Source organism: Plasmodium yoelii (genome assembly GCF_900002385.2).
Source record: "Plasmodium yoelii strain 17X genome assembly, chromosome: 3".
Classification (NCBI taxonomy): domain Eukaryota; phylum Apicomplexa; class Aconoidasida; order Haemosporida; family Plasmodiidae; genus Plasmodium; species Plasmodium yoelii.
Window position 1 is genome coordinate 309,175 of NC_036175.2, and position 14,046 is coordinate 323,220.

The 14,046-nt window shown below is 20.3% G+C and overlaps 4 protein-coding genes across 4 annotated transcripts; 2 read left to right on the forward strand and 2 right to left on the reverse strand.

Moving 5' to 3' along the window:
• Positions 1 to 2,048: 2,048 nt before the first annotated feature.
• On the reverse strand, positions 2,049 to 3,591 carry PY17X_0307800 (monocarboxylate transporter, putative; the record flags this gene model as incomplete). Its single annotated transcript, XM_719296.1, has 2 exons — positions 2,049 to 2,990; positions 3,163 to 3,591. 2 exons carry the CDS (start codon positions 3,589 to 3,591, stop codon positions 2,049 to 2,051), a joined length of 1,371 nt encoding a protein of 456 aa, XP_724389.1.
• Positions 3,592 to 4,609: 1,018 nt separating this feature from the next.
• On the forward strand, positions 4,610 to 5,552 carry PY17X_0307900 (50S ribosomal protein L33, putative; the record flags this gene model as incomplete). The annotated part of the gene is made up of 4 exons (XM_022954955.1): positions 4,610 to 4,776; positions 4,992 to 5,071; positions 5,193 to 5,283; positions 5,531 to 5,552. 4 exons carry the CDS (start codon positions 4,610 to 4,612, stop codon positions 5,550 to 5,552), a joined length of 360 nt encoding a protein of 119 aa, XP_022811451.1.
• A 553-nt stretch (positions 5,553 to 6,105) lies between these two features.
• Positions 6,106 to 10,125, forward strand: PY17X_0308000 (conserved Plasmodium protein, unknown function; the record flags this gene model as incomplete). The annotated part of the gene is made up of 1 exon (XM_719240.2): positions 6,106 to 10,125. The coding sequence occupies one exon, from the start codon at positions 6,106 to 6,108 to the stop codon at positions 10,123 to 10,125; it is 4,020 nt and encodes a 1,339-aa protein (XP_724333.2).
• Positions 10,126 to 10,193: 68 nt separating this feature from the next.
• On the reverse strand, positions 10,194 to 12,229 carry PY17X_0308100 (conserved protein, unknown function; the record flags this gene model as incomplete). The annotated part of the gene is made up of 5 exons (XM_022954956.1): positions 10,194 to 10,661; positions 10,847 to 11,034; positions 11,153 to 11,528; positions 11,722 to 11,906; positions 12,106 to 12,229. The coding sequence occupies 5 exons, from the start codon at positions 12,227 to 12,229 to the stop codon at positions 10,194 to 10,196; spliced, it is 1,341 nt and encodes a 446-aa protein (XP_022811452.1).
• Positions 12,230 to 14,046: the final 1,817 nt, after the last annotated feature.

Here is a 14,046-nt window from a genome sequence, read left to right on the forward strand (position 1 = left end):
GTTTTAAAATGGAGATAATAATTCGTTAAGTGGAAATAATAATTCGTTAAAGTGGAAATAATAATTCGTTAAAAGGTACGTTGCATATTTATTACATTTAAATGCAACGATGAATATGATATATATTTTTATTTATGAATTATTTAAAATTTTCAAAAGCATTCATTTTAATATCTTCTGATAATATACATATTAACACACCTTCGCATATTAGGTGAGGATAATAATTTTGAAAAAAAAAAATTATAAATTGCATCCATATAATAATACGCAATATATATAATACACAATATACATAATACGCAATATATATAATACACAATATATATAATACACAATATATATATATTTATGAACCCTTATAAGTGTAATAAATGAAATATAAGGAAAGAATTTGCAATTGGCTATATTTATTTATTTATTGTATGTGTAATAGGATTTAAAACTAAATATGAGTGTTTTATAAAAATATAAAATAACGCAAAACTTTCAACAGCATCTTGTTTAATATTATTTTTTTATGATAATAAAATTGTATATTACACAAAAAAAAGGAAGGAAGGAAGGAAGAAAGAAAGAAAGAAAGAAAGGAAGAAAAAAAAAATAGTATATAAGAATATATATGGGAACATAGAATATTTTAACCTTTAAAAATGTAATATATAAATGCGTAAATTTTTCATTTTATTCCATTTAAATATTTATAAATATAAGACGCTAAGTATATGCAATTTTAATAAACTTTGTCTTTTCTTTCTTCATTGATATCTATGTGTTTATAATTCAGTCTTTATTCCACTTTTTTTTTTTTTTTTTTTTTTTTTTTTAAACAAACTTTTCTTTGATATTCAAATTATTTTATTAATAAAGAAGAAAGAATAAAGAATAAAAAATAAAATTTTTTTTTAACAATTATACTTAGCTAATTATTGTGACTCTCCTTTTCCTATGTACTATTAATATTGAAAAAGGTATTTTTATTTTTAACTATAAGATGTTATCAGATTGCGCATTTCATTTTTTCCCGCCTTTTTATTTCCCATATAAATTAAGAAAGCGTGATAAACATTATGTATGCATATGTATGTATGTATGTATGTATGTATATTTGCTCATTTAACGCGTCCTATATAAGGGACAATATCGTTGGACATTTTAAAAAAAAAACTGAAAAAATCACGAACAAATAACCTATGTTTATATCTTAACTTTTTGTTCATTGATAACAAAAAAAACAGGAAAACATGTTTAAGACCATTTTAATTTACTTTTTTTTTTTTCCAATTTTCATAAAACAAAATAGTAAAGAAATTTTAAAAATATAAAATTATGTTATTATAAAAACAAAAAAAATAATAAAAAAAATAATAATAAAAAACATGGGTAAAATATACCATATATGCATATTTATAAATATAAACAATATTTAAATTAGACATAAATTGAAATATCAATGTATTATATAATAATTCAAAATGTAAATTATATACATAAATATAAAATTAGTTTATTTTTGGAAACTACATGTTGAAATTAAATAAAAAAAACATTTAAATATATGAATAATTATTTCAATATTTGATTTTTATATTTATGAATTTACAAAAAATTAAATCCGTTCTATATTTATATATTCCCTCCATATAAAAAATTATCTGTATATTCGTAGTAGTATATCTCCATGGATATACTTGTATATGAAAATGTGTCTGTATATGTATATATATCCATATAGTGTTCCAGGCATGTAAGGATATTAATTATAATAATTATAATAATTATAATAATTGTTATAGTTGTTATAATTGCTATAATTGCTATAAATGTTATAATTGCTATAATAGCTTCACAAATTTACATAAAAAAAGGAAAGTAAATAATCTATATATTGTATTTCTACAAATATATTTTTTTAATATATTGGCTATTTAAATAGAAAGAATAAAACATTATTTCATAATATTATTTTTTGGTCATGTGATTTTCATATTTTGCCTGACTTGTTCATATTTTTTTATTTTTTATTTTTTATTTTTTATTTTTTTTTTTTAAAAAACTAAGGCGAGCATAATACTGATAAAGGAGGAAATAGATACTATTGCACACATGGCAATATTTCCAATATTGTTTAATATTGCTGCTGAAATCATTGCATTAATAACACTAGAAAAGGCCCTAGCAGTAAAAAGAAGTCCAAAAACTGGACCAAATTTTTTTGTTCCAAATATGTGTGCAGTAATGGATGGAAAAATTGAAAATGTTCCTGCATGGCAAAAAAAAATAAGACAGACCCAAATGGAATATGTTATTTTTCCATAAAATCCTGATAATGTCAAAGTAACAGTTAGAAAGCTCATTAATATACTCATTAATATTAAAGCAACTTTAAAGCTTGTTAAATCACATATAAATCCCCAAAAAATTCTTCCAAAAATATTAAAAATTGATGAAATAGCTCCTAGTATGGATAAATATCTATCATCAATATATAAATAATTTAATCCAAATATTTTCCAAAAAACTTGAGTATATGAAATAGCTTGCCAATTGAAAAAAATCATTAACCAAATTAATATAAACTCTCGATTAATAAATGTATTATTAGATTCTCTAAAAGAAAAATTTGATGTGTTTGATAAAGTTTCAAATGAATTAGATATTATATTATTTTTATTAGTAAAACCCTTTTCATCAAAATACAAAATTTTACTTGCTTTATCATTAAATGTCATAAATTCTTTTGTTGTATCATTTGAATCAGAAATTAAATATGCCCCAATAAGTTGAATTAAAGCAAAAAATATACCTTCATATATAAATAAATATGGTACTTTATTTAGTATATCTAAATTACTGAAATATTTATCATCTGTGTTTTCAAATTCGGGGGTATAATCAGGCATATAATTATATTTATTAATGTAATAATTTTGTAAAGGACAGATAAGAAAAACAGACAATCCTCTTCCTATGAAAATGATTCCACTTATCTGAAATAGGAAATTGTAAACAAGTTTGATAAATATACTACACATGTGGAAATATGAAATTGTAAGCAAATTTGATAAATATATTATACATGTGGAAATATAAAGTTATAAGCAAGTTTGATAAATATATTACACATGTATAAAACTGTACTGTCATATATTTAATTCATACCACGCCCTTATAATCATAGTGTTTCTTTACTGCAACAGACAATGGAATTGGATATGCAATTCCACAACCAATTCCACAAAGTATTCCATAAGTTAATAAAAATAAATAAAAATTAAATACAGTAAAATATGATAATAATATTCCCAAACACATTAACCACCCACCCAACAAGACACTAATTTGTGGGCCTAAATTTTGATTTAAAATTCCCCCAAAAAATCCAAAAAAACACTGAAATATTAATGTGAGTACATATATCCAGCTACTATCCTTATATTTAACATTGGAACATCCTATAATTTTCATATAAGATATTACATAAGCACTTATGTTCGAAAAACAATATATACTACCTAATGTACAATGTATTAAAAAGCCTCCTAAAATTAGTCTATATGTTGATGCTTGTGAATTTCTCCCTTTTTTCATTTCTATGTTTATTTTATTTAAACAGTCTAAAATTTTGAAGAAAAAAAAGAAAAAATATATTTAATAAAAATTTATATATTTTTTACCATATTATTATTTTCTGTATATAAATAAATATGTGGTAAAATATTGAAGGGGGTAGAGTTATTTTGTTATTTTGTTATTTTTTGCTATTTTGTTATTTTGCTATTTTGTTATTTTTTGCTTGTCCTATTTTTAAGGTATAATATTTAAAGATAAGCTTGTGTATATATATAAATAAATGGCATGATTTAATTGATTAACTTAATTTTTTTATATTTTTTCGTTTTTTATGTATATTCATTGCTGTTATGTCTTTAATCACATACAAATAATTTTGTTTTTCACATTTTTATGCATAAAAAATTTATATTTCATATCCACATAATATACAGTTTTGTTCGTATATTTATATTTCAAGGATGTACTATTTTTATATTTTATATGTACTACATTTGTGTAACTATTTCATCCATTCGTTAAATAAACAAGCAAGCAAACGAATAAATAAACAAATAAATATTTTTTCTCTTTCTCTTTTTTTTTTATTTTTAATATAGTGCTGTGATAATAATTTAGCCACGAAATATTATTTTATATTTCTATGTACACATGGAAAAATCAAAAAAATAATTTTTTTGTAGTTCTTTTTGGAGCCAATTAAAAATCTATAATTTATATATAAAAAAATATAATATTAAAAAATTAAATTATATATATAATTCTAGTTTAACATCACTTAAAAGGTAAAATTTTTTTTTCACATTATAACTTAAATATATGTAGTACACCAAAATAAATGAGGGGAATAGTATAATGTGCAAAACCCATTATAAACTAATAAATTATATTTGATATATTATATTTGATAAATTGTATAAAAAAAAAAAAAAAATTATATGTGCCTATATAGAAACATATATTTAAAGTTTATGCACAAATATATATGTGATTATATCTAGTTTGGTAACATTTTCATATATTTCAAAATAATAAAATGCTTTTTTTAAGTAATATATTTTTCCGTTCGAAGAGTAAAAGAATTCATGTTAATTTAGTATCATCATGTGCAAGTAATTATATTTATTCAACTTATATTTCTCCATCAAAATCAAAGTTTAGAATGTCTTTAAGGAAGCATGACCCGATTGTAAATCGACATGTGTTAGTATATATTTTTTTTATTAATATGTCTACCCATTTTTCATTTTTATAAACATAATTATTGTAACTATTTTGGTGTATTAGTATATGTACAATAGTTATATATATTCACATTTAGCTATATGGTTATATAAATTTAAAAAACCTGCATAGTCATATTTTTTATGAAATTTATTATAATTTCGCTACATTTTCATATGTTGAATTTTTTTCAGAATGTTTTACCAGAAACACATGAAATCAAAATCAAAAAAAAAACTCACACTTCATGGAATTAATTATGCCCGTTTTACAGGTTTTTTTTTTTTTTTTTTTTTTTTTTTTTTTACAAATATAACTACATGTGTATCCTTATGTTACATGTACAAATAGCTTCACATATTTAATATATATTTATGGCTATACTTTAATTTTAGGGAAAAATAAAAATTTAAGACCGCTTTTAAAAAGAGTTGAAAAATCGTATCTTTATGGGAAATTTAACAAATTAATAGACAGTACATACAGGTAATTAAAATGGGAGAAAAAAATGAAAAAAGGAGAAAATGATGAGAAAAATGAGAAAAGGAGAAAATGATGAGAAAAATGAGAAAAGGAGAGAAAAAGATGAGAAAAAAATAATCTCTAATGTAACATGTGTTGCATACCCTATATTAATATATATATTATATATATCATATATATCATATATATTATATATTTTTTTTTTTTTTTTTTTTTTTAACTTTTTTGGGTGTTATATTTACATTTATAGGAGCCTTCCAAGAATGAGTTAATTTTTTTTTATGGATATAACTTTTAAATTTTTCTTGTAAAAATAACATTATCTTATTATTAGAAAAATAGTTTTAAATTTTATTGCATATTAAAATTTTATCTTTGAATTTAGCATAACAAAAAACAAATTATATTTATTTTAAAACAAGATATTATTTGTGAGCATTATTATAAAATATGTATGTACTATGTAGCATGATGCTTAATTAAAACTCTACATTTAACACTATAATACATAGATTAAAAATTTTTAACTATTTAAATATTCATGTGCAACGTTTTTTTATGAAATGCAAAAAAATAAAATAAAAAAATAAAAAAATAAAAAAAAATAAAATAAACAAATTGTAATTATTTTATTTTTGCATAGTTTTGATAAAAGAACTAAAGATGGAACTAATAAATAAACAAAAAAAAATATAATAAAATATAAAGAGGGAAATAAGCATTCCTGTTTCAATAAATACAATACAAAAAGGTTAGACTATATATATATATATATGTATGTATGTATGGTTAAATTTGTTTATGCAAAACATTTAAACTTGTGATATGACGAACAATGTAGGAATAATATCGAATAAACTATTTTCTTTAAAATGGTGTTTCAAATATAATAATAGTTCAAACATAATTTTAAATAGCTTTTTTAATAACAGTTATAACAAATTTGGATTTAAAATTTGTTTTCATTCATTTGGAAATATTAACAAAAAATGGAAAAATAAAAATAAAAATAAATGCAAGAATTATATTTTACTCGTAAAAAAAAATAAACTACATAATAATGCACACATTCGATATGAAATCATTTTGGGAGCAAACAAAAAACATACAAATCTATCTACAAATAAATATGGTGTAAATTTTAGTACCCATGTTGGTGAATTATTTCATAATAAACAAAATGGGGTGGAAAAAAAAGCGGCAACTGATAAGTGTGGTAGAAAAAATGGGGGGGAAAATGGGAAAAAAGATACCAATATTGACACAAATTGCGATAGCAATAAACTTACACATCGAATGGAAAACACAAAGGATGTAGAACAAAATGAAAATGTTATACGGATTAATAATTTATGTAAAAAAATTTATGATATAGGCAATAATGGTGTAAAAAATAAAAAAGAATGGATACACTATTTAGTTGAATATTATAAAGAAGAAGAAAACTACAAATTTATAAAAAACAAGGAAATGTTTATGTTACTAATTGGATTAACCAAATTAAAAGAAAAAATAAATATTATTTATTATAGAGAAAATAAAGAAAATGAAAAAAATGAAAAAAATAAAAGGGTAGACGATATGATTGATAGACATATTCAAGTTTTGTCAAAAAAAATAAACGAGCTGACAAATAAACAGTTGAGTATATTTTTATATATTCTTGAAAAATGGGAAAAATTAGAAAAACATAAAAAAATTGTAAATATTATTAATGATAAAATTTTAAAAAAAAAAACTTTTAAAAAGTTAAATGTTCGAAGCTTTTGTAATGCTTTATACATTTATTCAAAAAAAAATGAACTGGGCAAAAATGGCAGTGAAAAATATGGCAGTGAAAAATATGGCAGTGAAAAATATGATATAATAAATTTTCAAATAAATAAATTTTTAACAAAACTTAATAAATCGAAATGTTCTGTAGAAGATATGTTATTACTCATTTCATCTATAGATAAATTAAAAATAAAAATAAAAGAAAAATCTATGATAGAAAATGTTGTAAAGGTTTTAAATGATAATATACAAGATACAAACTATTTTATTATTCCGTCTCTTTTGTTATATTTGTCAAATTTAAATATTTATAATAAAGAATTATATTTAAAATTAAAAAATGTTATATTAGAAAATTATCATTTTTATAATTCTATACATTTAACAAATATATTTTATGCCTTTTCAAAATTTAAACCAGATTTTGCCCATGATCTCTTTGACACATTGTCACATTATATCATCCATACGTTTTTAAAACAAGCCGAGAAGGAAAAAGAAAAAGAAAAAGAGAACGAAAATAAAAATTCGGAAAAAAATGCGGACGAAAAAGAGGGCGAACATAATAAGCCCGCTTTAAGGAATGCCCAAATTAACGCAAATAAATTTTTAAAATGTGATGAGAAAATGTTTAACATGTTTCAAATAACAAATATAATAAATAGTTGTATAAAATGTGATTACATAAATTACAATTTTTTTCATGATTTAATTTTATTATCAGAAAAAATTGAAGAACATTCCTTGGATAATTTTATTAATTTTTTTAAATCCATATCAAATATTTTGAAAACGTTTAATATACATATATATAAATATATTATATATTTTTATAATATCGAAAAGGAGGAATGTGTAAAAAATGATACTCAATATATTCAAAACTATTATGATAAAGAAAAATTGTTTAACACAAATCAAAGTGTTTATTTATATTCATTGATAAAAAAAGATATTTATTATAAACAGGTATATAAATATTTTACAAACAATTGTGTAATGACAAATTTGTTTTTTATAGAACAATATAATACATTTGGGGGTATAGAAAAGAACATGAAAATAGGCACATCAAATTGTATAGAAAACGTTACAGACACATCAACAAAATTAATAAACATTTTGAACAAAATAAGAGACAATGTTTCTGAACAAATAAGAATTAGAATTGAAAATAATTTATATGATAAAAATTTAAAATATATTTTACATAATTTAATGATTTTTATGTATCAAAGTAAAATAAAATATATTAATTTATATACATTATGTATATCTATTATTGAAAAAAATATATTTTTTTTTAGTATCAATAATTTATATCTATATATAAAAATATTTAATACAGTCAAAATTTATAATTATGAAATTTTTTATAATATTTTTGATCATATATATACTAATTTTGACCAATTTGAATTAAAGAAAAAAGCTAAAATTATTTTATTATATTATGATATATTTAAAAAAATAAATGATAACCAAATGCAGTTATTAATAAATTGTTTTTTAGATAATACGAAATTTTGTGAAAAAAATAAAATAGACATATCCAAATATAATCAAATTAATGATAAACATAAAATAAATAATTATTGTAATATATATCAGAAATGGCTACTTCCTACAAATGTAGAATTAAAACAAAATATTTTAAATACAAAAAAAAAATCAACAAATTATTTATTTGATAGTGTGTATAATTCTGAGAATAATGATGAAATAAACTTAAATTATTTTTTAAATAATAAAAAAAATAATGATTATTATATATTTTCTGAAAAAAATGAAAAACAATATTCTACTACAACAGATAATAGTCAATTATTTTTGAAAAAAATTGAACAAACAGAAATTGTTTCATTTAGTTTAAATTTTAATGAATATATAAATTTGTTGGTTATATTAATTTATGATATATCAAATAAAATACTTGATAATAAAATGGATGAAAAAAAAAATACAAACATATCTATTATTTCACTTATTTCAAAGGATGAAACAAATTTAATAAAAATAAAAAATGAAGATCCGGTCTTAGAAAAATATTCTGAGATGGTAAGACAAAATTTGAATAATAGAAAACATTTAATTATTAAAATTTTATTAAAAATTGCTGATATGATAAAAAATAAAAATAAAATATCGAGTGAAAAAAAAATAAAAAAAATAAAAAAAATAGAAATGGATGAAATGGATGAAGCGGATGAAACGGGTTTACATATTGATCAGGTTCTCTACATTTTGTATTTCATAAAATTGTTGGACAAAGATTTGTATAGCAGCATGATGGAAATCGACCAAATTGAAAGGGTTCTAAAAAATGGGAAAAATGGGAAAAATGCACAAAATGAAAGAAAATGGGGAGATAATGGTGTGGAAAGCAAACAGTGTGGAACCTTGCTTGGTAGCAGTTTATTCGAATTGAAAAAAGAAGATATGAAATTCATTGGTTCGAATAATAGAAAAAAAAATAACGAATCCGAAATATATTATGATGATTTATTTCTTTATGACGATAAAATAAATTATAGATATAAATATCAAAGTGTTAATGATAGTATTAAAAATATCACTAATAATTTAAAAAAAATGAAATTTAATGAAATAACTAAATTTGATAATACAAATAAATGTAGTTTTAAAATAAATAAGTTTTATAAATTAGATACATATATAAATATAGATATTTTATTTATTTTAGAAAAAAATGGAGAAGAATTTTTTCATTTTTTGATATTTTATCCATATGAATTAAAAAAAATAATTACAAATATAAAAAAAAATAACATAACATTTACACATAGTTATGATGAATCTTTTTCTTTTTGTACAGAAATTTTATGTATTTATAATTTTTTAAAAAAAAATAATAAAACAAATTTTTCTTTCAGTATTCTAGACACAACATCATTTGTTAATTTTTCTGACTATACATGTGAAAATGTGGAGGTAAATAAAAATATCAAATTAAGAGAAAACCAAAACTCAATTCACCCATTATTTAACCATGATTTGGATATTCAAAAATTGAAAAAATTAATAGAAGGAATAATTTCTCTGCGATAGTATATGCTTATTTTTAAAAAAATAAAAGTTATATACATAGTATATGGGGGGAAAAAAGTTAAGAGAAACTAATCACTATAAATGTACATATTTTTAGTCATATCCTTAAGTATATTATCTAATTCATTATCATTTGTTTTGTAATTTTCTTCATCAGCATTACTTAAAGTTTCTATAAGATTTTTTTTTTCTAAATATTTATTTTTAATAGAATTTTTTGAAAAAGATTGTGACAATTTTCTGTTGATTTCGATTTCTTCTTGTGATTTTCCATGTACATAATTAGTTGTTAATTCTTTAATTTTATTTTTTTTCATTTTTTTTTCTTTTCTATAATTATTTACTAATATTATAAAATCATGAATTATATTGATCCATATATTTCTATCTCTATCAACTGTTTTTAAGTATAAATAATTTTCTTTTTTTTCATTTTTTTTTCTGTATTTTATATAAAAATATCTATGACTATACACATCACTGTACACATTCTTTACACACTCAAGTCGTATATACCCGACTCTATTATTATCAATCTGAAAAAAAAAAAAAAAAATAAACAAATAAAACAAAATAAAACAAATAAAACAAATAAAACAAATAAAACAGAATAAACAAATAAATATTCATGATTTAATTTTATTTATTTAGCATAATTTATTATTATATATTTTTGCAATATTTGGGATATGTCCCTGTTGTTTTATAAAATGCATCTAACCTTTGCATCTGCTTCCTCATTATAATAACACCAATAAAACTTGCCTTTGAAAAAGTGCAAATAAAAATAATATTTATTATAAAATGATTTTACATAAAAATTGCTATGTAGTAAATGGCCGTTTAAACTTTTGCAGAAAAGACGAATTTTATCTTCATTAGGGAGGCTTGTTATGTTTTTGTATATTGCTGTATAAGGATAAGATATATATATATATATATAGATAGATGTGCGTAAATAATGTGGGCATATATTTATGTGTGTATAATTGTAATATAAATCATAAAGAGTTTTAAAAATTCTTACTTGTACTAACATCGAGCTCTTTTATTGCATTGAAATGTTCTATCCCCTGACTTATAAGTTTTTCTAATTGTTCATTATTTTTATTTTGATATTTCTGAACAGATATAATAGTTTCAATAAATAAAGATGTATATAATTGATCCTCCTTTTTTATAGAATCTAAATTAATATAATGAAAAGACAAACAAGCTGTTGCAACAATTTGATTTTTATTTACAACATTAAAATATATATTGCTAGGAAAAAAATTTTTAATTATATCATTATATATATGAATTTCTGCTGATCCAATAAATGTATTTTTAATTGTTCCCTTTTTATATACTTCAACTGTTAATGTACTATTATTTTGTTTGATAACCAAATTTTTTCTTTCCTGAGATGTATGTAAATAGAAAATATATTATAGTAATAATTCATAAAAAATGTATGCAATAAATTTTGGAATCGCAAAGGAATTATTCATAAAAATGGGGCATTATATGTAGCACTTTTTCCACTTTTTTTTTCCATTTTTTTTTCCACTTTTTTTCCACTTTTTTTCCACTTTTTTTTTCATTTTCTCTTACTTCTATATGTATTTTATTAAGATGGTTTTTGTAGTAGTTCGTGTAAGAATATCTTGTCCCAACTTTCAAATGAAGTATATATTTGTTGTTATCATCATCTCCAAATTTTAAATTTATATGATGAATTTGTACTATAATATTAAATGCCTCATATTTGTGAATGTTTAAAAGACGGTACAGATATCCTATATATAAAAAAAGTTCATGTTAATATCAAATAATATTTAAAATATGTGAATAATTTTAAATTAAAAAACAAAAGTAAAACGACAGCACTAATTGTAGAAGGAATACAAATCGGTAGCAAATATACAGGCACCATAATATGTAGCTAAGTTGTATGTATATATATACATATGTATTTTTTTATTTTTATTTTATTACCAATGGACTTATTTTCACTAATATGTGGAAATAATTCACGATTTCTGCATATACAGAGAGTACATACCGAGGCAAGTATGCAACTGCCCGCATAAACTAAGTTATGAGGATATAGGGAAAACATAATTAAATAAAATAACAAAACTTTTATAATTAAAATATATATTTATAAATCAGTGATATTTGCTCCATAAGAGAGTAAGCAAATAAAAAAAAATTACAAAAATGGTATAAAAATGGTATAAAAATGGTACAAAATGGTACAAAATGGTACAAAAATTGTACAAAAATTGTACAAATTAGATGATAACAAAAACTAACATAAATAACCAAATATAACAAAATATTTATAATAAACTTTTTTACATTTTTTTAATTAAATTGATACAATTATATAAAATTGTATTATTCATTATTAAATATATAGACTGAAATTTGTGAGAAATTAAAAAAAAAAAAAAATTATTACACACCTTTTTTATTTTTATAGACAAATAAAAATAGGTGGAAAATTAACTAAAATTTTTATAGTGTGTGCAAATATATTATACTGGAAAATTAATAAAGTGAAATTTATTAATATTTAAATGTAATTATTAAACTGGTTGTATATTTAAAAAAAACTGAAAGGGAAATTATATAAAAAAAAAACTGAAAAGAAAATTATATAAAAAAAAAACTGAAAAGAAAATATTATCAACTACTTTCATTGTTATAAAATAAAACTAAATGATGAAAAGCAACCAAAATATAAATTGTTTTTCTATACATGGGGGAAAATAATTGTTTAGAAAAAAAAAGGTACACCTAAATATCAACGTTTTTATGAATTAATTTTTAATTAACTTAAATATTCTTAAAAAAATTTGGAAAATTCCACAAAATTAATAAAAACAATGTTATTTCCTCCATTATATTGTTTTATGTATAGGATCCAATTCGCAAAAAAAAAAAAAAAAAAAAAAAAAAATTACAAATAAAAAAATACAAAAAATGTTTTATTTTCCATGTTAAAATTAATATATAAAACTTGGAATGTCCTTTTTTTCTCGTGATTAAAATTTGTCCATTATATTTTTTGGAGGGGAGCGAAAACTATTTAATTATTTATAATCAGTATATATAATATTTTTATGGTGTATAAAAGATCAATGAAACAACGCAAAAAATGTAAAATTATTATAAATTCTATATTAAATAAAATGAAAAATAATATATATATATGTATATTTTTTTTTTTAACTATTACATAAAATTTTTATGATTTAATTTCATGCCTGATAAATATAAAGCGCAAAGGAATATTAAAAAATATTTAAAAAAAAAAAAATTGTATGTAGATAGCAAGTCTTTAAGAATTGTAAATATTAACAGATTTAAACTTTAAATAGCTAATTCGATTGAAATTTATAATTATATAATTTACGCAATTAAAATGTCACTCTTAAATAGGTAACATATAAAACATAGAGCAAGAGTAATAGCAATAGCAATAGCAATAGTAATAGCAATAGCAATAGTAATAGATAGAAGATTTGTTTAGTATCCTTTTAAATTGTGAAGATTTTTATTTTTTTGTTTCACATTTCTCTGTAAAAATGAGAATTTGACTGCATCGCTATTGTTATATATCTAAATTGCAAATAAGTATAAATATATATACACATGCATAAATGCGTATATAAATACATACATAAATACATATATATACATATACATATACATAGTGTGTGCCCCAATTCAACAAGCATCTACATAAAAGGGTGAAAAAATATAATGGAGATAAGACAAAAACGTAGAATAATGAAAAAAAAATATTAATGTGGATTATTAAAATATATATTTTTTTCAAATGAAGTATATTCTTTGATTTTTTTTGTCCATCATTTATATTATTTTCCCTATAAATGCTTAGGTTTATCTTTCATTTTTTTTATTTTA